This window comes from Cryptotermes secundus, unplaced genomic scaffold (genome assembly GCF_002891405.2).
Source record: "Cryptotermes secundus unplaced genomic scaffold, Csec_1.0 scaffold66, whole genome shotgun sequence".
Taxonomy (NCBI): domain Eukaryota; kingdom Metazoa; phylum Arthropoda; class Insecta; order Blattodea; family Kalotermitidae; genus Cryptotermes; species Cryptotermes secundus.
Window position 1 is genome coordinate 3,384,577 of NW_019731262.1, and position 24,753 is coordinate 3,409,329.

The window sequence follows — 24,753 nt, forward strand, 5'->3', positions numbered from 1 at the left end:
TTTGTGTTCACTTTCGTAACATATTGATTTTTTTACGATGAGGAGTTGTTAGCCCCACGCTCAACCCCCAAGCTGGAAGGCCACCCCTTGTCGGCTGTCCGCGACTGCTTATTCAATATATTCGCAGCTTCCCTCCAAAACTGTAGGGTGTCCCCTCCTTCCGCAACCTGAGGACGCGCCATGCTGTGGTGACAGGGACCCACCTAACATGGTATCAATTCAATCTTAGTAAATTAAATAAAGCCTGAAGAAAGCCATCTTCTGGGATGTGGCGCCGTGCAGAAATTGTGTTAACTGACGTTTTGGAGGAATGTATCGCCTCCATCTTCAGGGTAGAAGACAAGAAGATGGAGGCGATACGTTCCTCCGAAACGTCAGTTAACACAATTTCTGCACAGTGCCACGTCCCAGAAGACGGCTTTCTTCATAATCACCACTGTGAAAACCTCAAATCTTAAATAAAGCCTGTTATATAATTAGGAAATCCAAACAGTACTTATGTATTGAAGCCCTCAAAATTGTGTATTATGCCTTTTTCCACTCTGTAATGTCATATGGTTTGATTTTGGGGGAAACAGAACTCATAGTATGAGTGTTTTTAAATTGAAGATGAGAGCTGTTCGAATAATGGTGGGAGCTGGAAACAGAGTTTCATGCAGAAAAATTTTTAGCCTATTGAAAATACTACCACTGCCCTCCCAGTATGTATATTCCCTTGTGATGTTTGTTGTTAATAATATGGAATTGTTTACAGAAAATTCTGATATGTACGAAATAGTAACTAGAAATAGTTTGAATTTACCTCTCCCCTTGTCAAATCTAACAGTATTTCAGAAGGGCCCACAGTATCTTGAAATTAAAGTTTATAATAGTCTTCCAAGCAATATAAAACAGTTGTCCAGGAATAACAATCAATTTAAGAGTTCATTATTACAGTTTCTTTAGATTTTTATACTTATATTGCTATATTACCATGTTGTTATGCTATTAATTGAAAAATTGTAAAGGTATAGTTTATTTTCTGATACACTTTAGTTGAAGTAGTGCAGTGAGTGGCTCTGGTTGTGTTTCATTGTGTTTCATTGAGTTGCATTGTGCATTGTCTTGAAGTGCAGAGCCCAGTTCAAGCACCCTAAGAACATGTTTACGAAACAAGAACAACGCTCCTGGATAAAAATTGAAGTTGCATGAAGTTGTAGTGCACAAAACTGTTATCAGGGACTGCGATAAACATGTGGTGATGCTGCTTTTGCCATATCGCACATTGGCACGATGAGCGAAATTGTTCCATGAAGGGAGGGATGCCATTCAGGACGACCCATGTTGACAAACACACAATTCAGCTCCTTGCTTCTTTGCTGGATGTCGATCGTCGATGAACTGCGCTGGAGTTAGCTGCTAAGATGGGCATATGTCACAAAACCATGCTCCACATTCTGCACGATATTCTTGGATGCCGTGAAATTGCAGAGCGTTGGGTACCCTATACAATGTCCGAGGTGCAACAATGGAAATGTTATGCAATTGCACAGGACTTGTTGGACCGGTACCAGAGGGAAGGTGATGACTTCTTTGGAAGAATCATCATTCTGGATGAAAGTTCGCCCTATGCAGAGTAATGTGAAGGCGATGTTCACTGTGGCATATGGCACTGATGGAGTGATACTGCACCACACTGTACCTCAACAACAGACAGTAAACACTGCCTACTACTGCAGTTTCCAGCGTAATCATCTTCGGCCAGCACTCAGGAGAAAGCGATGACACTCGTTGGCAGCGAACCCGATCATCCTTCATGACAATGCAAGGGCTCATATTGCTGACGCTGTCAAGGATCTCCTTCGACACTGGCAATGGGAGATACTGCAACATCCTCCATACTCACCCAGTATGAGTCCGTGCAATTATGATCTCTGCCAAAATGAAAGAACCACTGCGAGGGACATGTTACAACACAAGAGAGGAGATTATTCATGCTGTAGGGCGGTCACTTGTGGACATCAACAGAAGTGGACGCACTGATGCTGTATGACGACTTCCAAAAATTTTGCAGAAGGTGGTACACATGGGAGGCGATTATGTTGAATGAATGTAAGTGTGTTTACCTCAGGTAGTGAAGTAATTTCAGAACTATAGGGGTGTTACCACTACTTTTTATCTGACCTATGTATATTAGTGCTGCCAGCTGCAGAAGTTTGTTTGTAAAATCAAATACCCAAAATATAACCTTACAAGGTTGCAAGACATTTCTTTTTAAAAACAATATCAAAAGCCTAACCTTTCCAAAATGGAACTAGATCTTTTGAATACAAAACCAAGAACTTAACCTTATGGACTTGTTATTAGAGGCAAATCCCACAGTTGTGCTTTGAGTCTGATTTAGAAATAAACTTCTAAGATTGGTGCACTAATCTAGCTGACAGTGTGGCAGTAATTTTTAAAGTTACTTGGTTAATCCACTGCAATTGTAAGCACCCTTAATGAGTTTAACTTTTACATATGCATATGGATTTATTACAGAAGCATACATGGTACATTGGTAGGCATCTGATGAAAAGAATGTTTCTTTTGTTTTGACCTACTTCATTTCTCCAGCAGATTCGAGTTTTGTGACAAGTATGATTAGGGTAGTTTAATGTAATTCAGTTTTGTTTATTGTAAGTTATGTTTGTGTTGGATCTAGTACACATAAATAAAATGTGAATTGTGCAACACATTTGGTGGTAGAGGATGTCATGTAGGTATTTCATAGACAGGCATTATCACCTTATCATAAAGTCATTCCAGAACTATCGTGTAATTTTCAGATTCTGACATCATTCTCCTGTTACTTTAGGAAAACAACTGTGGTCCTGAATTCTAGGCTAGACTTCATGAACAAAACTAAAACCAAATCAGGATCAGTTAATACTAAAACACCACCCACAACATCAAAAAGCAAACAGAATGTTAGAAAAGAAGACTGCAAAAGACAGATGAAATCCCACATTGTGTCTACAAATGCAACATCATCCGTGATTGGTTCTTCAAGTGCTGTACAAGTAAGTTTTTGCTTTTAATAAGTAACTCGAGCAAAGGTATCATCATGAGATTTTAAATTCCCTCGGTAGTGACCATGAGGATTACTGCCTTTTTGGGACATTGGTAACAATTTACCGACATGGTAATCATGTCATAGAAGACAGGAATCTTTATAGTTGCTGCTGTAATAACCTCAGATCTTTTAAAGTAGCTACTGGATCTAGTACTGAAGGGTATTGTCAGTCACTTCATAATTTATCATTTTTATATTTGCAGGAAAACTTGAACTACTTTGTAGTTCAGCCATCTGGTGCTCACCTGCAATTTGGTGCAACCGAAGATAAACGATCTTGTCTCTCAGACACTTATGGAAATAAAGTTTCATTTCCAGTCAGTATGAATTGTGTAACTTCTGAAATAAAATCAGACATCACTCCGACTTGGACTTCTACAACAATGTGCAGTCTGTTACAGAAACCATATGAATACTCATTGTATACAAACAATGCTTCCATAGGTAATAAGGGTGTTAATTTAAGATCAAGTGTCAATGAAAATTCTGATATTTCAGGACATAAATATTTATCCATCATTAGTAAGTCAGAATTATTTCCTGAGATGAACAAAGTAAAATCATATGAAGTCTCTAAATATAGAGAAACAGATGTTAAGAAGCCAAATGACAAGAAGACTGAAAATCCTGGCATGATGCAACATATTTCAAAAGCAGATATATTAGAAAGTGGAAGTTCACTGAATGCTGAGGAACGAACAAAAATGGTGAGAGAAATTCAATTAGAACTTGTCAAATGGAGACAGAAACAGAGTAATGCCCAGGCATTTCAGCACAGTGGTAAGATACATGTACCAGTCCTAAGGGAAGGAGAAGTTGATTCTGAGCAATTGCATCAGTATATAGCAGCGTCTGATAATCTCACAGCCAACACTTCCAAACCTGATCTTCATTGGAAGCAAGAACCAATAACAAATATCAACGATGGCAATTCACTAGGAAGCCTATGTAAGTAATATGTTGTTGTTATACTTGATGTACTGCTTTCGGAGAACATAATGTAGAGAATCACTTCCCTCTCATTATAAATGTATATGAATCTTGTTGGCTTTACACATGCAAAAAATTTTGACTGGTAGGCAGAGTATTGAAAAGGTTAAATGCAGTGTGATCTCAACTGGCATGGCATTCATGCTGTGTTTCATGCAAGGCATTCATTTGCTGTTGAAAACAAGCTTAATTTTCTTTATGACACTGCAAAGCAGAAACCTAATTTGAGGCATCTAGGTAGTGAAAGGTCAAAGATATAAGGACCAATTATGATGCGTCTTTGTCAAAAACATTCATGATTGTTTTTTATCATTTGGCTTAATCACGGTTATTTGAATAGATACACTATACGCTACAAATTTATTTCATGTTTTGGCCATTTGGCCACGATGCTGCAATACAATATTTTTAATTCACAACTGTTCCTTTCTAATTTCCAAAATGTTTGTACCTAATCAAGTTTTTCTAAAATTCCAGCTGTACTTCTACAGTGCACACATACACCATGTTGATTTTCTTTGTGTCATGCTTACATTTCACTTAACAGCCATATTGGATGAGAAGAAACTTTTTATTATAATACAAAACAAAAACAAATGCATATAGATCACTATTACCAACTTGAACATTTTTACATTACTAGATTCTCAACATTCCTCCTTAATTTCAAAATGTTACAAACACATTTCTCATTTTCCTCCTTAATTTCAAAGTGTTGTCAATATTATTAGCTGTTTTACAAAGTTAAATTGAATAACACTTAGTAATTTTGGTCTTCAGATACAAAATTAGTACATGCAATTAAAATTTTCTCAGTCTTATCAAAATCAGACTTATTTCTTCATAAGTATAATGTCTCTAAACTTGGTAAATTTCTCTGGTGATAGCGATTTTGTTAAAATGTCTGCCACCTGAGTTTCAGTGTTAAATATTTTATTGAGAACAGTTTCTCTTTCACTTGTTCACTTATATAGTGATACCTAACGTCTATGTGCTTACTCCTACGTGTTACTTGTCCAGATTCTGTTAGCTTGAAGGCACTCTGATTGTCGACACACAGTTCAGCTTCCACCCTTTTTCCTGTCAACTCCTCTATCAACGTCTTTAGATATTTCAATTCTTTATAGCACTCAGATGCTGAAATATATTCATCCTCAGTGGTTGATAATGCAACAATACTCTGTTTCCTAGAGCACCATGATATTGGGCCCCCTGACATCATAATTACATATCCCGTTACACTCTTCCTATCCTTTACATCCCCTGCATAATCAGCATCACTAAATGCTTCCAGTTTCACAGTTTCGGAGTAAGATGAGGTGTATTTTAATCCTGAATCTCATGTACCTTTCACATACCTAAGGGTCCTTTTCACATTCTGAACAGCTATTTTGCCAGGATTTTCCAAGGTTCGACTTTCCACATTTACAGCGAATGCCATATATAGCAGGCTTCCTACAGCTTCTCTGTAAGGAAATCTTATGTCATTTTCTCCTTCATCATTCATTGGTGGGGTCGTGGCCATGGGTGTTTTTCATTTCTTGACTTTCTTGCATGTTGTATTTTTCCAACATTTGGCTTGCATAGTTGGTTTGAGAGATATGTATTCCAAAATAAACTTTTGGATTTGTGGTTTTTTTATCTGGAATTGATTTTCCAGTTTCAGCAAAATTTCCTCTATTTGTTTTTCATCCTCTCCCATGAATATCCCGTCGTCCACATGAATGTCCATGAATAAACTATTGGCATCATTTTAAAAATGCATTGGTCAGATTTTAGTTGGTTTAGACCTTCTTCTTATAGAAAGGTTGTCAACTTCTTGTTCCATTGTGATGGTGCTTGTCTTAGGCCATATAATGCCTTTTTCAAGAGACATATCTTGCCAGTGTTCTTGTATCCTTCTGATATCTCCATGTAGTTTTCCTCCTCAAGGTCTCCATACAGGAAGGCAGTTTTCACATCAAAGGTTTGCATGTTCACATTCTTACATGCTGCTATGGCAAACAGTGCTCTTAAGAGAATTCATGTCAACAACTGGGGTGAAGGTATCCTTGAAATCTATTTCCCCTTCATTTTGTTTGCATCCTCTCTCAACCAGTCTGGCTTTGTGTCTTCCATCATCCTTTATTTTTAAAACTAATTTACTGGTCAGAATTTTCTTGCCCATTGCTTTCTCTCTGTTTGCATGTATCCAAGTTTTGTTTTGGTAGAGCCAGTCCTTTTCCTCATTAATGGCTTTCTTTCACTTTTTGCTGTCTTCACTCTCCATGCAGTCGCCATATGTATAGGTGAGCATACCCTCCTTTTGACTCTTTGTGTGATAGTCTCAGTACTTCAGGTGCATTTGAATGTTTCTTCTTGGTCTCAATGCATATCCATGTTCATTTTGTCCATTGTTTTTCCTTCCATTATCCTTGTGGTCAGCATTTTCATTTTCTTCATTCTCTTCAGTATCTGTTGGTTCTTCTTCATCGTTGTCAGCTTCGGGTTCTTGCTGCATTTCACTATCTTCCCGATCTAGAGTATTTGGCTTGTCTTCTGGATCCGTCACTCTTTCCATTTCCTTTTGTTTATTTGTTGTCACAGGTTTACTTGTGAATGTCACATCTCTGGAGACATAGGTCCATTCCGTATTTGGATCCCATATTCTGTAGCCATTTGTGTTGTATCCAACGAATATTCCTTTCTTGCTATGACTGTCCAACTTTTTCAGTGGTCTGAGAATTTTAGTGTACACTTCTGAACCAAACATCTTCAGTCCAGCCAGATCTGGTCTTTTACCATACCAATTTTCTGCTGGCGTTCCATTCACTGTCAATGTTGGACTTCTGTCTAGCAGGTATGCAGAAGTGAGTACAGCTTCACCCCACATTCTCTTACTTAAACCTGAGTCAAAAATCAATGCTCTTGCCTTTTCCACAATGGTACAGCTCATCCTTTCAGCAGTGCCATTTAGCTGTGGCAAATATGGTGTAGCAAATTCCATTACAATCCCCTTGTTCTTACACCATTCTCTCAAGGCGTTGTTCTTATATTCCCCTCCATTGTCGCATCTTATTCTTCTCACTCTTGTATTGAAGTGACAGTCAGCTTCATTTACATATCCCTTCAGAAAGGTATACACTTCACTCTTATTTTCTAACAGGTATATCTTACAAAAATGTGTACAGTCATCCACACAGGTAAGGAAATATTTCTTATTGTCATAAGCGGTGGGATCAATTGGTCCACACACGTCACTATGAATTATCTCTAATGGCTTTCCAGCCCTACTTCTTTCTGTATCAAATTGGAGTCTCACTTGTTTGGTCTGCATACAAACTGAACATATATCAAAATTTTTACACTTGCTCACACTTTCTGGTATCCCTTGGCATATCTCTTGTAGTTTCCTAAGATTCGCATAACTTATGTGACCTAGCTTTCTATGCCACTCTACACTTATATCTTGCTGAGTCATCATAGCTTCATTCCTCACGCTAAAATTAATTACAAATAATCCATTTTCATCCTTTTTTCCTTTGATTACAATATTTTTGTCCTTGAGTATCTGGACTTTCTCTTTTGTAAACAACACTTCTCCATCATTTTCTGTAGTACAGTGTACTGACAGCAGGTTTTTGCTGAGTTCTGGAACATATGAAACGTTTTTCAAACTACACTCTTTAAATTCCAAATTGCCTATTTCTTTTGCGGTCATACTTTGATTTTTCTTTGCTACCTTTTTACATTGAGTATACTACTTAGTATGTATCAAGTCAGTCTTCACATTTGTCATATGACATGTGCTACCACTATCCACTACATACATTTTGTCTTTTTTACTTGAATCACTCACGTGGGTTTCTGCTGCTTCAGCTAGAAAATTGACCTAGCTTCTTTTATTCCTATCTTTAAAATAACAGTCCTTTTCAGCATGATTCGTTTTCTTACATACTGTACATTGTTTTCTCGTATCACTGTCCTTATTTCTAAAGTAACAGTCCTTTTCAGAGTGATTATTCCTTTTACAGATAGAGCAATTTCTCTTACCTTTGTTGGGCAGTTGATCTGGGCATGACCTATTTGATTACAATTGAAACACTTGAAAGGGGTTTTACTTTTGGTTTTAGTTACTGTCTTAAAAGCTATGCTTTCCTCTTCTTTAGTCATCATCATCTTGCACTTCACTTCTTCCAACATCAATCTGGCCACCAGGTTGTCAAGGGTTCTGTCCACGTTTGCCGTTGAATTCCCAGGCAGTGCTGAGGTGTTTGTAGTCTTCTGGTAGAATCGTTGTTATTTTTGTAATGATCATGTTTTCATCAACGTTTTGGTTCAGTTAACGAAGCATGAAGGCAATGTTCTGCACATGACTTATATTCATCATCATATCCTTAGTTTTGTCATACTTGAAGTTGTAGAAGTCTTGTAGCAGAAGGCACTTCTGTTGAGAGGTGTCTCACTGATAAATTTCCTTCAAGGTGTTGTACATTTCTTTTGTGGTTGTGCATGTCACAATGTGGGTTTTCACGTGTTTCTCTATCGTTCTCACTGTGTAGTATTGGCACTTTGCATCTCACACCTTCCATTTTCTTATATTTTCTTCGTCTCTTCCTTGGTCACTTAGCAGGTCGCTGCCATCAACAATGTTTATCAGTTCTTTTGCGCACATCAGAATCTTGATTTCAAAATCCCACAGTGGAAATGAGTCGCGTCCTTCAGTTTTCGCAGATGAGTTACCTCTTCTGTCTCTGTGGTTGCCATTTTTTTCATTATTCTTCTTCTGTCTTCTCCTTTTTTCTTTCCTTTTTTAGTTTTTGAGCAAGTCTGGGCCCATAACCTGTTGTTTTTCTTTGTGTTGTGCTTACATATCACTTAACAGCCATATTGGATGAGAAGAAACTTTTTATTATAATACAAAACAAAAACAAATGAATATAGATCACTATTACCAACATGAACATTTTTACATTACTAGATTCTCAACACACCAGTTGCATCTATCCCAAATAAAGGCACCAATACTTTCTTTTATATCATTCTTGTTTCCATTTTGTTTATGAGTGTGAATGTAAATATGTAGCAGATTTTCTAAATGTGCTCCTAACAGATACATGTGTATTGATGTGTTTGAAGACAGGCTTTGAACTATTCACCTGTGAAGATGAGGACAACTATCATTTTATATAAAAAAAATCAGTAATGGTCCTCATATTCTTGCAGCATAGCTAACTGAATTCTCTTGTTCTTGATGATACCAAAACAAGGCTTCTTTCTGCCTTAATTCATGCCTGCCTAAGCGTATATTTCACTAAAATGAAATGAGCCATACTGATACACCCATTTCCAAACCTTATGAACCATCAGTTTATTGCGTTGTTGAGTTGTTTTCAAAAATACATCAGGCATTTCCGTATTCTTCAAAGCAGGAAATTTAAAACGTGGCACAGAAATGGGTGTAGTACAAGAAGTAGTATGCTTGAAACGTTATTTGGGAAAAACCTTACATTGATATGGCTCTACTTAAATCTCTCTTTCCATATTAATAGGGGAGAGTATATTAATAAGGATTATTACAGAAGTTCATCTGGGCTGCCAAGATAACTCTAATTTTCATATAAAGTTACATGCCCTATCCACATTTTAAGTACATCAAAGTCTGCAGAAGGCAGAAGGTTGTGACAAAAAGTTTATGGGATCATCTTAAGATGATGAATGTAAGGATATGTGAGAATTGAGGTTCTCACAGTGCTGACTGGGCAGTACCGTCTGTTAGTACGTAATGCTGTGTAGTCCAGTAGAAGTTCACCACTATTTCAGAGGAATGTACATTCTTCACTTTTAGGCTGTGCTTGACACCTGCTTTGCACCGTTTTCTTGCTTGGTTTACTCTTTGACCCTGAAGACTGGGGCATAGTTGCACATTCCACATGATAATACTCCATGAGAAGGAATATTGGAATAATAGCCAAGTTCATATAATACGAAAGTGACAAGAAATTTGGAATTTTAATGTAAAATACTAATCTAATCATGGGTATATCCAGGAAATTAATACAGCGGCAGTAATTATTTTATTTCGTTGTATTTAATTACAGGCTCAAGTTCTCGGTTATATTCATCTGAACCACTCAAGAGTTGAAGGCATTGTCACTAGGTGGGAGCATCATTTTATTTTCTTTGATGATGCCAATACTCCGTTAATAGATGGCAGTGTGTGTTTGAATTCAAAATTACATGTAGAAATTTGGAGCGTGAAGAGGCCAAATTTAATAAACACACAATGTCAGTGAGATGAGCGATTAAGTTAGTGAAGAATGAGGGATGTAATGGGCCTGAGGTCCTGAGTTCTTGAAATAGAGTATATCGGGAAAATTTTAAGGGTCGGCCGAAATAGCTCAGTTGGGAGAGCGTTAGACTGAAGATCTAAAGGTCCCTGGTTCGATCCCGGGTTTCGGCACTTTTTTCCCTCTATATTTTCACTCGTAGGTATTTAATTGTGCTATGCATATTCTCTGTTTTTCAACTGTAGCATTGTAATTTTTTAAACATTTACGTTTCAGTTAAATATACATTATTACGATTCGAGTTTTGCCGCCATGAATTTGCCAGTGATAGTCGATTACTATTCGAGTTTACCGCCATTCTTAACCTACTACACCGTTTATTTATGTGTGTTTTTTTTTCTCTCTAAATTTGTGATACTGCAGATATGCAAATGCATCGAATTGCTCTTGTTTTATACCGGTACATCGAATTGCACTTCGTGCAATGAATCGTCAAAGAATTTATTTGCAAATTTCAAGTTACTTTTTTCCTTGAAGTAGTACTACCGTGATGTGTTTCATTTATGCCTGTTGCGTCTAGTTTCCCTAAGGTAATATTAAGTTGTTTGTTAGTTGCAGATATCTGGCGCTTATTCTCTGCACATATTTAATACATCAGGTTGAACGCAATTTCACCATCTCCCCCTGAATATTGGTTTCGTAATCACTACTGTGCATACTATTGTCATTTTGGAAGGTTTTGGTTAGTTGACTTCTTTCAATTTCATTATCTGGTGGCACGCGGTAGCGTAGTTGGTTGAGGCACTATGCTACAAGCCGGAGGGTCGCGGGTTCAAGTCCCGATGGGGTCATTGGATTTTTTCGATTGACCTAATCCTTCTAGCAACACTATGGCCCTGGGGTCGACTCAGCCTGTGACAGAAATGAGTAAAGTAAAAAAAAAAAGTAAAGCTATACCTGTAACAGACCGTGAGGGTTGTGAAACGTTGAGGGTCCCACATTATCTAGACAGTCGGCTCATAGATGGCGGTAAGATTGTTAGCCCTACGCGCCGGCTGCGCTTTACTCCCCAGGAAAATTATTAAATTAAAACAGAAATGAGTACCAGGAATATTCTTGGGTGTAAAGGGCGGCTGGCGCGTAGGGCTGACAACCTAGCCGCCATCTATGAGCCGATTGTCTAGAAAATTTGGGAACCTCAACCTCTCACAACCCTATGGGCCTCCACGGCCTGTTGCAGGAATACCTTCACTTTTTTACTTTTACCCCAAATATCTTTTGGCGGGCTTCAGTGAATATTATCATTTATTATCATTCAACAGTCCATACATACAGGTATTAAAACCATTTGGATAAGGAAATTGTCAGTTTTACATCTAATTCTCGTGCATATCTTTACAGTATACAGTAAAAGGAATGTTTCAGCAAAAAAGATTTTAATTCCTTTTTAATGAGTTAAAATTTTCCCCTTGTTTTATTTGATCGGGGACCTTATTATACAAACTAATTCCCATATTTATTACACTCCTCTTAAAAAGAGCTGTATTACAATGCTGTACATCATCATCATCAGTAATCTGTCAAACGACAGGTCCACAGTCTCTTCTAAAACAATTCCTCCACTTAATGCGATCTAGAGCTTTCTCCTTCAAATGACAGTATCCTCTTCTGTCCCCAAGGTCATCCAGCATCTTCTTACGTCTTCTTCCTCGTCTTCTGGTCACTTCTATCCGCCCCTCTATCTTTCCTTCAATAACTTCTTTTAGAAGGCAGTTTCTGCGTAAAACATGACCCATCCAATTAGCCTTCCAGTTTCTTATTTCGTGTAGGATATTCCTCTGCTCACTGACTCTAATTAACACTTCTTCATTTCTCACATAATCGGTCCAACTGATCTTCTCCATCCTTCTCCAACACCACATTTCGAAACTTTCCAGATGTTTCTGATCTACTGCCCTAAGTGTCCATGTTTCAGCCCCATACAGAGCTATGCTCCAAATGTAGCATTTCACTAGTTTCTTCCTCAAATTTAAGTCCAATTTGCTGGTAAAAAGATTCTTCTTCTTGCTAAATGCAGCTTTTGCCATGGCAATCCTGGATTTAATTTCACAAGTACACCTTCCATCATCTGTTAACAAGCTACCCAAATATTTAAAACATTTCACATTCTCCACTTGTTTTTGGTCTATCTTTATTGTGACTGGGGTTGGTTGTCTCGAAATTTTCATTACTTTTGTTTTCTCCACATTCATTTCCATGCCATAGCACCTTCCAATTTCAATTAGTCTATCAATCATGCCCTGTAGCACAGTTTCTTCCTTAGCCATTAACACAAGGTCATCTGCATATTTCACAGTTTGAATAATTTGCCCTCCTACTTTGAAGTCACCGAGCCCATCCAGAGCTTCCTTGGTAAGGCATTCGCTGTACAAGTTGAACAGAATTGGTGATAAACAGCATCCTTGTCGAACTCCTCTTCCAATCTGCACACTTCCTGTCTCCCCCCTGTCCAGTCGTACTCTAACTTTCTGATCCATGTACAATTTGCTAATCAATCTTCTTTCATGCCAATCGATACCTGTTTCTTTCAGGATCTGCATTAATTTGGTCCAGTTTACCCGGTCAAATGCCTTCTGCCAGTCTATGAAGCAAACACACAGTTCTTCATCTATCTCCAAAGTTCGTTCCGCTATAATTCTCATCATCCCAATTGCATCCCTGGTTCCTTTTCCTCTTCTAAATCCAAACTGATCTTCTCCAAGTACATCCTCTATTTTCCTTTCAATTCTTCTTTTAAGTATCTTTGCTATTATCTTTGCTGTATGTGCAATAAGACTTATTGTGCGATGGTCGCTGCATTTTGTAGCTTTTGTCTTTTTCTTTAAGGCAATCATTGTAACTTCTGTAAAGTCCTTGGGCCACTCTCCACTTTCATATATGGTGTTCATTAGTTTTGTCAGTGTTTTCAAACCACCTTCTCCCAGTAACTTGAGCACATCTCCAGGTACATCATCATCTCCTGTAGCCTTTCCCTTCCTCATTTCCTTGATAGCTTTTTCCACCTCACTTTGTAAAATATATGGTCCTTTCTCGTCTGTATCTACTTCTTCTTCCGGTTCAACTTCTAAGGTTTCTGGCCGATTAGGTCGATCATATAGTTCTGAAATATAATTTTCCCAAATTTTCAGCACTTGCCTCTGATCTACTATTCTATTCCCCTGGGAGTCTTCGATGCCAACATTTTGAATCCCATGATTCTCTTTCCATCCTAGTTCTTTTGTCTTCATGTACATCAAATCATAACGGCCTGTTCTTTGAAATTCCATAATCTCATTACATATCTTCTCAAGATATTCCTTTTTGGCCCTGTCCGTGGCTCTTTTCAATTCATTCCTCAGTCTCCTGTATTTCCTCCTGCCTTCTTCATTGTTGACATTCTTCCATTTCCTTCGCTCCTCCATTTTACTCATCATCTCCTGTGTAACCCATGGTTTTCTTGCTATCTTCTCAACTTTACCTACCAAATCACTGATAGTATCTAACATGCATTCTTTTATATCGTTCCACAGCGCTTCAGCATTTCCACTTTCGCCTTCAATTGCACCAAGTTTCTCTTCTAGGGTCTCTTGCACGCTTTGTCTTTGAGCATATAACTTCTCCAAATCCCATCTGGGTCTGCGCTTTCGAAATCCTATAATTTTCTTCAACCTGGTTCGGAACTTGGCAACCAGCAAGTTGTGGTCAGAGTCAATGTCTGCCCCAGGAAGCGTCTTCACATCCTTCACACTGTTTCTGAATCGATGTTTCACAAGGATGTAGTCCAGCTGATGCCTCTTCCAATCCCCAGGTGCCTTCCATGTGTAAATTCTTCTCTTTGGCTTCTTGAACCAAGTGTTGGTGACAATCAGTCCATTTCGTTCACAAAAGTCAATAAGCATTTGACCTCTGTGATTCCGTCTTCCTAGTCCATGTGATCCAACAATATTCTGATATGGTTCATCTCCAACAATGCTATTCCAGTCTCCCAATATGATTCTGTTTGTGTCACCTCTTCCATCTTCCTGAAGAATTTCTTCAATTGTGTCATACACTTTTTCCACTTCATCATCTTCATACCCTGATGTTGGCATGTACACTTGTATAATCAGTATATCTACCAGTTCCGCCTTTAACTTCAGAGCAATAATTCTGTCATTACAAACAATCTTAACAACACTCCTCACTACACTTTTATGCACCACTATTGCCACACCTCTTTCAGCCCGTTCACCTCCGGAATAATACACTGTGTAATCACCACTTCTTATTTCACCTTGTCCTTTCCACCGCACTTCGCTGACACCTAGAACAGACACCTCATTCTTCTGCATTTCCATTTTCAAATTCTCCAATTTGCCTGCTTGATTCAAGGTCCTTACATTCCATGTTCCAATCTTGTAGCCATGATGTTCCTTCTGATCTTCGAACTGTTGTAACGCCTGCATGACATTTCCTCTAGATACCCTCCCCCCCCCCGGAAATCTGATTGGGGGAGTAGACAGTGCTGTACATGAAAATTTATTTATTTTTTTCCATATGTTATAATTATGAATGTCCGAATTTATTGCCATAGAAGCCTTGTATTTTGTGATAAAGCATGTCACCTCCAATATATACAGAGAAGGCAATGTTAAAACATTTTAATCTTTAAAAATTTGTCTACATGACGTGCGACTACTAGTACCACTATTCACTTGAAGAACCCGCTTTTGCAATTTAAAAATGCTTTTGCTTTCCCTATCCCCACCCCACAATAAGATACTATTTCTCATACATGACTCAAAATTCGAAAAATAAATCATTTTTATCATATATGAACTCATTATTTCTTTTAATATTTTCACCATATAAATTACTTTGCATAGNAGCTTTGCTTTTGGAAATTGCGCATGAGCACACCATTTTAAGGTTTCTGTCATGTGAATTCCAAGAAATCTCAGTTCTGACTGATATACTATTTCTGTATTATTAAAAAACTAGTTGTGGTCTTAACGGATCTCTTCACTGTTTTGAATGAAATGACATGGCAGATGTCTTTTTAGTATTTATTATAAGGTTATTTTTTTGAAAACATTTTTCTAATTCTTTCATAACGTTCATTATTTTATATTGAAGGTCAAGTTCATCTTTTCCAGTAATTAACAAATTGGTATCGTCTGCATATAAAACCAGCTTTGCTCCTTGAACATTTTCTGTAAGATTATTAATGTATAGCAAAAATAAAAGTGGCCCCAACACTGAACCCTGTGGTATACCATACTTTACTTTCCTACATGGTGAATTATAACTGGTTTTGACACTGCCGTCACTGTCTTTTATTTCTACATATTGGAGTCTGTTTGACAGGTAAGACCTGAACCACATGTTTGGCACCCCTCTTATGCCATATGAGTCTAGTTTCTCTAAAAGTATATCATGGTCTATTACATCATATGCCTTTGATAAATCAAAAAATAATCCTATGGCATATCGGCCGTTATCTGAGGCCTCCTGTATACTTTCAATAAAAGACTGACTTGCTGTGTCAGTTGATTTATTCTTTCTGAAGCCATTTTGGGCCTCTGTTAATATATGATTTTGAATGAAAAAAGGCATTAGCTTATTATACATTAATTTTTCTAATATTTTGGAAAAGACCGATAAAATGGATATCGGTCTATAGTTTTTAATATCATGATATTCCCCTTTTTTATGCAGAGGTATCACTTTAGCTAATTTTAATCTTTCTGGGAAGATGGCTGAGCTCAATGAGACATTGAAAATATGAGGCAGTGGTCTTTTTACATAATTTATACATTTTTAACAAGATATTCTGGTATCTCGTCATATCCTGCAGATAATTTACCTTCTAGACTATTTGTTAACACACTATTTCATGTCCAGCGACTGGATGGAAAAATATGGTATTAGGGCAGCATTTTAGTCTTTGTTTCTGCCACTGTGTGTTTTTGTTATTTTTGTTGTTTTGACTTAAAAGGTCATCAACTATTTCAACAAAGAAATTATTTAACATATCTGCCACACTTTGCGGATCTGATATTATTTTTGAACTGCTAAACAGTTGGATTTTCTTATCACCTTTACATGACTTACCAACTTCATTTTTTATTAAATGCCACATAGCTTTCATTTTATTTTGATACCTTGTAACATACTTATCATTTGCTATTTTGTTTGCTTCTTTTATAACAATCTTATAATTTTTTTTATATCTGGTGATATATTCCAGCATGTCCCTTGACAGATTATGCTGTTTTTTAAAACCATTTAACAGTCTCATCCTTTTACCAGAATTTTTATGCCTTGGGTAATCCATTGGTTTTCCTTGTCATTTTCATATAAACAGTCTTTTATGGAAATGCTATATTATAATAATAAAGTATAATGTCCATAAAATCATAAGACTAGCACTTGCATCTGAGATTGAAAAACTCTCCTGCCATAACTCCTTCTGCAATAAATAATTAAACTCCTGGATACCCTCTTTAGTAAACTGTCTTTTTCTGCTTATTTTAGGACCCCTCTCTCATCTATTTACATTAATCTTTAGTGTTTGTGCCAAGTGGTCCGAATAACCCAAGTCCAATACTGATGATGTGCATTCCAAAACTTGCTTGTTTGTTACTATAACATCTATCTGTGTTAAGGAATTCTTTGTGACCCTGGTTGGGGATGTAATTATGTTGGCCAAATTATACAACTGAAGCAAATTTTTTAGTTGTCATACTCCCTATTTCATAGGGAAATGAGTGTTAAGGTTGCATAAATGGTGGGAAAGTTCTTAGCTCCTGAAGAAGGAATCAGCCCTATAAAGTAGGTTTTTTACTTTGGAATTAATTTCACGCTTATTTAATGGACATTTGACTGATATGTAATTACACAGATTAATATGAATTCTTACTGTTATATTCTTATTACTGTTTTTTTAGATCATCAATTTCCATCAGTCACAGAAGATCCTGACTCAACAATGGAAATTTCACCACCCCAGCAACAGTAAGATGAAAGAATTTCATTTTTAAATCTCTTCCATGGTTTGTGGTGGTCGTAACTAGGCTCAGCATCAGCCCTGACATGTATATAATTTATTGTTATCTCTACATGCTTACAGTTTTTGCAGATATTATTAGCATGTATTAAATTTTCACACCACTTCTGAATACTGATAATGTTTTTATGGGAGTGTTTTAATTTGACACAATAAGAGTATATTGCTTGGTTCAGAAGATGTATGAAGTTTCAGAGGCTAGCTTAATGTCTGTCTTCAGGAAAAGTCAAGGTACCTACCCTATGGGACTTAGTGGGAAAGGCAAGTCACATCACTAAGTGCCAGAGCTATGTAAAGTAATCTCTGGCATGAAAGCATCAGAAGGAAATAGCAGAAGGTTAAATATGTTAAATTTAATTCATTCATTAATTTTTATTTGGCATTCATAATTGCTACAACAGTAACACTTGAACAAGTCACATCATTAAATACATCATTATTGAAATCCTTTTGCTTGAATGCCTATCGGATTAGAATTTGTCAACAGTAATAGTCACTCTTGACATGGTTAACCTAGAATTAAAATATAACACACACTATCAAAACCAGATAAATAATCAAATTATATATAATACATAAATCAAAATGCAAGTTAACCTTATGAGTTTATCAAGAGAATTTTAAGAGTATTAACAGTAAATCAGCAGCCTTACATATGACCATGTCAATCACTGAACACATTAAGATATTACGAGCAACCATTTGTTATCTTATTTCAATTGCTGACTTTAGGTTTTGCTACTCTTCAACACTGAAGATGGAGGATGTACATTGCCTCTGAAACATGAGTGAACTTCTACACTTCAAGGTGTAACGTTCCAGATGTTTGTACTGTTCAAGACTCTGATATTCCATGTGGTGTACAGGTCTGATACTGGAGGAAGTTTAAAAGTACTCATAGCAAAAACAAATCAGACAGGTATTCTTTTCTGTTCCCTGAAGACGAAAACAGATCCAGCTTATAACATTATTCATATATTTTTAATAGAGACAATGGACAGTGTCTAAAGGTAATATTCCCATGGCAAATTTAATCACAAAAATGTTGAATCATATTACTTTTCACATCAAAAGTACCGATGCTGGCTTCACACAAAAATTAAGAGCCATCTTAGTTGGTAATTTAAACATTCACTATTACAATCAGTGCATCACGTAACTTTCGTTTTAAACATCCATTTATAATTCAACCTTCAATAAATTTGTTTATTAGAAAAGTTATTTAAATTAATAAATGTATTAATAGCTGTTATATGATGTAACAACTTGAGATAAATAGAACCAAGCATGAAATCGTTCATGGCTGAACCCAGTAACAAATACATTTGTTAGCCTGAATGTCTTACAGCATGTAGTTAGTTAGTTTATCTCCACTCTCTGAATTTTGCGATTAATTTCTTTTCCTTCTATCTGAAGACTAATTATTAATCTATCAGAAGTCTTTGGTATTTGAGGTGCAGAATTTTTAAGAGTTGTCTTTACAACTAAAAATGTAGAAACGGTTGTCTTGTATTGGACAGATGTGACTGGACATATATACAGTGGTTGAATCACTGAATTTATAAGTACTCTAGTTATACTTTAAAATTTCCTTGTCACTTTATCAATAGAAGTAGGAAAGACATCTGCCCCTGTTTTTATGATTTAATCTTTTTGCACTAATTTAAGTGAAAGAATACAAGAGCCTTTTTACTTAAGAATTTTACTAATCATTTAAAATTTAAAACCAGTCAAATCAACATTTAATCTTTTATATAACTGGCTACTCAAATATGCTCTTAAAGATGTCAGTCTTGTTACGACCTTGCATGTGTAGCTATTTAACTGTTTTGCAAAGTATTTGTTTTAGTATGTGTGTTCTATGTTCTTTGTTTCTCTTTGGTCTTTAGAACAGTTGGATTCCAAAATATTAAATGACTTCTGTGGTTTAATGGATCCCTTTAACTTATAAAAAAATATATGTTGTGTGTTTTAAGCAGTCAGTTTAAGACTTTACAAACCTTGCGTAGGTGAATAAATTGCAGACGAAGTTGATAAATTATATTTACATTGATTAAAGCATTAATAAGTTAAAAGTACTTTGTAAATGGCGCTGTTTTTAGTTTTCGTATCTCAGAAGAGTTTCTGCTTGTTCTCTGGTTTATTACCTGATTTTCTCATCGATTTAATCCAGCACTTAAAAATCTCATCATTTTATAATGACATGTGTCACATTTTTCATTGTGAACATTCTAAAGTATTTCGAAACTTCCGTGAATATAAGTATATCAAGATTACAGTCTTCAAGGATTTTTTTTGTGTTATGCTACATCGATTACAACGGAATTGACTGTAACTCCAGTGAAAGAAGATAGTGTTCATGCTTGAAGAGGAAGCCAGCTGTTCTAGGTAAGAATTTAAGATAAACAAAACTCTGTTTGAACAGTCAGTGATGCACTGTTCTTCTATGAAAGTCTTACATTTGTAAGTATATAGTGACATAGGTGTATGAAAATGACTACCAAAATTGCTTAGAAAATTAGAAGTTTGGCCATGGTCTTCTGGGTTGGGACACTGAGTTGTATTGTACATGGGTACCAACACTTTGAAGGAAGGTGCTGCCCCATCTTCAGGCTCATAATAGGAGCCCTCTGGCCTCCATCTTCTCCCCCCCCTACCATGAGTCTGACTGTTCAAGTTTCTTGCAACCTGCACATATAATCTATCACAGCATTTCCTTTGACTCTGAAAATGGAGGCAGCTGGTTTCTCTGAAGCATTAGTGCCCATCTACAATACTACATGGTATCATAATCCAGAAGACTAATAATCATAACACCACCGTGAAGACCAGGAAACATATATAAATATATATAAATGGATGTTATTAACTGAAACCAGGATAATTAACATGGGAGCCCATAAGGGTCATGTCATTTATCCAATAGGCTAAACATAGTACGAACATTGTTGTTTAATTATTAGAATGAGGGTTCTAATAATATTTAGGTATGCAGTGAAGGCTGTATTATGTCATAAACTATTCAGTTTAAGAGAATTCATTTGTTTATCTTTTTGTTTAATATGAAATTTTGTTTTCAAGCAAAATAATCAGAAATTTTAATATGCTGCTTGGGAATTATTTACTTCAGAGATAGATTCATTACCAGAAAGTATAATGATCAATAAACTCTCATCTGTACTTCTTAAATGACTTGCAGTCTATCACAGTGAACATAAATGTGTTTTCACAAATTAGCATTTGAATGTTTTAGAGTAAGAATTTGTACTTGCATCCCACAGATTTGTTTTCAGCCATGTTAATGTTGTAGATAGTGTACAAGTATCCATTGATTCACAATGGTAATTTATTCCATGAAAACGTTTTGTAAGGTGAAATATTTATAAATCAGAAATTAAATTTCCATTACTTTATATGTGAAGTGACTTAACTCGCAATTGTAAGTTATTTGTTGCAGTAAAGGTGTAGTTTGGTAAGTGAAAATGAAGTATAAATTTGGTCTGTCTACTTCTGGCTATCAGTAACATCTTTGTACAGCTTTGCACCGGATGCAGGATAGCAACTTATTCAGTGGCCATTTTTTTTTAGGAAAACAGATATAAGTCATTGTATACTCATTGCAAGAAATGATGAAATGACCTTTACCTGCACAATTTTCCTTAGGCTAAGTGAAAAGTTCAGGTTATATTTACGGATTGTGTTCACATATACTGGGTTTAAATCATATTATGCAGTGTATGGTGGAAATTACTTGAACACTGCATCACTGAGGCATACTTGTATAGAATCTTGTATTAGTGTAGCATGTCTGTGGCTTAACCATGCAATACTTGTACGTATCCTGTATTTTACAGAGTTTTAGCAGACAATGTATACTGGTCTGGCATAAGTTGAATTAAGAGTAGAGAGCTAGTGAAGTTGGAAGCCAGCGGGTTTTAAGTCGCAGTTATAGTTTAAAAACGTCAGTTGCATCAAATAATTCCCAAGTATCCCATCCCGACGTTGATTCCCATGTTTAATGACATCATAATTCGCAGAAAACAGCTGAATAGATTTTGACAGGTCTTGAGGTTTCCTTGAAAAGATGTTCCTGAAGTCCATATTTTGCCACTGTATGTTCTAGAACATCGTTACAGGAATATCATCCGTTCCGCCAGTGGAAACAGGAATGATAATGTTCTCAACAGACGATTTCATGCAGCGTTTTCTCTCCCTGCCGGCAATCAGCTTGGAATACTGCGTAGTTTGTTTCCTCCCGCTTTCTTACACATCCGTTAGGTAGAAGGGGGACGGGATGTCTTGGATAGGGGTGTCGCCTGTTCGGTCTTGTGAGGATGCCAGGTGGTGATCTTACGCGTCATTCTCTATACCGTCTTTTACCTCGGCCGCCCTCACCTCCTTACTTCGATTGTATTCAGTACATTTGCTGCCAGAAAGACTTGTCAACAGCTGCTAGCTTGCATTGCTGCTGATAAGAATATAATCTCGTGAATTTCTTGTTCGTTGTCCTTCCTGGCTGGATCCATGACTTGTTTCTCGGCTTGGGGTATAAATGGAGTGGTCTTCGACCAGGGAGGGAAGTAGCTGCGCAAATCAGTAAAAGACCCCGTGGAATTACCGATACATGATACAAAGGAAATTGTTATGATTCAGGTTTTGGAGTTCTTTAGAATATTTATTATTGGGAACGACAGTTAAATCGCCTTAAAGCAATGCAAATAGCTTCCTTAAAATAGAGCGCTCTGGTTCGATGTTGATGGCTTCAACCCCCCATTTCCACATTAGCTTTGATACTCTATTCTCTACAGCCTTTTGTTGGGCCTTGACCACTTTTTTTTAATGTTCTTAATCTGTACACAGTCTGTAGGACTCCTTGGACGGAGGATTACGTACCTCGGCACTAGTTGGAGGTGACTTGTCAGCTTCACGCCCCTGCCGATTTGCCCCGGGGAAAAAGCCCCCTGTACCCATTGGAAAGGAGGTTGGGCGGGCCCCAGAGCCGGTCTGGACGACGTGGAGAAGAGAAATTCTCGAACTCCGACCTTTGTGTAGTCCAGCCCGTAGCCAGTCGCTATACCTACTGTGCTACCCCGGCGCATGGAGAGATGGAGTATAACGCAAGAAAATGAAATGATACTTTAAAACTAAAGAAACTTTATGGATGCTGGGCCCGTAAATATTAACAGGGCTAGACATTACTCTCACGTGCACCAATTTACGCTCCACGTGTTGAAATGTGGACATAGTTTGTGAGTGTGTATGCTACTTCCCACAAAAACCATTACAGGGATCGGCGGGCGTTAGGCAGCCATATTCAGAGTCTCCCGACAGATCTGGACCGTCACGATCCAAATCTGCTGAGATTACTTCGGAAGTTGTCGCACCGTTCAGACATGTTCCAGATACTTAACCGCGACAACGGATACACACACAATAGAACTGTTGGACGCGGTGTTCTCTATGCGGTCCGCGTCGTATCAAATAGTGTATAGCTAAAGAAAAGTAGTTGCGCTGCCAGTCGTAGGAGGTGACGAAAACGGAACCCAGTGCCTGGACGTATAACTGGGTCACCCTGTTCCTGGGGGATATAAATACGGGGACCTGGCCCTACAGGTTGGTGGGAGTCGCAAATTTGAGACAGTAAAATGTGGTCATGAGTCCCGCGAGGCTCGGACCCGAGAATGACTCCGCTGGCGAGAGCCAGCAGGAATTGTAAAACGCAGACCCATCCACTCGTTAGGGAGGATGTTATGTAAGGACTACAACCGCGAGTGTTCAGTTGAAAAAAAAATGCTGGTCGTGGGTCTCAAGGGGCTTGGCGCTAAGACGAACTGATTGGCTGTGAACCGCCAATCGTAAAGTAACTCTGATTAGTTCTTCACAGAACTTATTGTTATCTCTCTCCACACTTACAGGTTTAGTACGGACTAGAACTAAAGTGGTATCTAGCAGGGAGGTTATTTGTTCTTTTTTATCAGGTGTGTGATTGTATCTTTCTTTTTCACATAACCAACTCTTAACCCGCTTGGAACGGCATTTGGTATGTTCATTAATGACATATCAATGCGTATCATGGTGTAGCAGTACGTATTTGCTTACGGGAATATGTAACTTCCATATTTGTAAGGCCCAGTTCGCGTTGTAACCCATATCGTATATATCATATACGCCAGTGTTCCGCAACATTTTTCTACTCGCGACACACCATGAAGTATCCATGACTCAACATGGCACACCAAAATGTTATTCCCCTCAAAATCGCATGATATCAGACAATTAATATAAATACGTAACGTGATCAACTTATTACTATAATATTATTATATTGTTATTTTATTATCATTAAACAGAAATCGGCTCGTGCGTTTATTAACAATTAATGAACTTCAATTCACTGTAGAGTGTAGAAAATACACTGCTATTACTATTAAAGTAAATACAGTAGTTATACTCATACCTTCAATGTGATACTTGCGCCTGCGTAGCTGCACACAGGCGACTGATCCGTGGTGGAATCGTTGACAACGCAAGTCTCATTTCTTCATCGATGGATTTGAGCCGCTCCCTCTTTGATGTCTTAACTTCAGTTAACGTCGAGAAGCCCAGTTCACACAAATATGTAGTCGAAAATGGCAATAACACATTAACTGCCATCTCGGAGATAGCCGGGTATTCACTCCTTATTGCCAACCAAAACGTATCCAAAGGCACTTCGAGAAGTTTTAGTTTCAATGTTCTGTCTGCTTTTAAATCTGCGAGTTCCTCTTGTATATTAATCGGAAGATGTTCTGAATTCACAACAAATGGATCACGAACCCAGTCGAAATCTTGTACACTCTCTCCAAAATACTTATTGAATTTCTGCTGCAGCATTTCTAAATGTTCTTTAATTGTGTCCATCACCACTTTATTGCCGTCAGCAAGTGGCCATAACGTCGGGGACATCTCAAACGATCCATCTGTAATTCTCTAACTAGCAACCAGAATTTGCGAAATACTTCAGAGCACAGCTGTGATAGAACTGAAACAGTTGTAAAACGCGGGATCTCAACCCTTCAGACGGAAGAAGTGACACTATACCGACTTATTTTTGAAATATTTATAATTTTAAATGAAGTCCAACAATCGGTGGGTGCATCGTTACAGGAAGAAAGTCATGAAGTTGAAGAAGCTCTAACTTCTAGCAAGCAGGGGCAAATACTGAAACAGCGTTATAAAAGACAGGAAACCCCAAGCTAATCCCTGCAGTTGTGGGATAAACACGTACACAGAACATGCGGCAAGCATATCAAAGAAGCTGCGTAGATGCGAGA

The 24,753-nt window shown here is 37.4% G+C and overlaps 1 protein-coding gene and 1 non-coding gene across 2 annotated transcripts in view; both read left to right on the forward strand.

The window, feature by feature from the left end:
* LOC111866698 overlaps positions 1-24,753 on the forward strand; it is a 366,904-nt gene that overhangs the window by 7,741 nt on the left and 334,410 nt on the right. The window contains exons 3-5 of the mRNA XM_023855884.2: positions 2,837-3,041; positions 3,298-4,042; positions 17,322-17,388. Of these exons, the coding sequence (XP_023711652.1) occupies positions 2,837-3,041; positions 3,298-4,042; positions 17,322-17,388 (1,017 nt within the window). The remainder of the gene's footprint in view (positions 1-2,836; positions 3,042-3,297; positions 4,043-17,321; positions 17,389-24,753) is intronic.
* On the forward strand, positions 10,454-10,526 carry Trnaf-gaa. Its single transcript has one exon. It is a non-coding gene; the product is annotated as a tRNA-Phe (tRNA).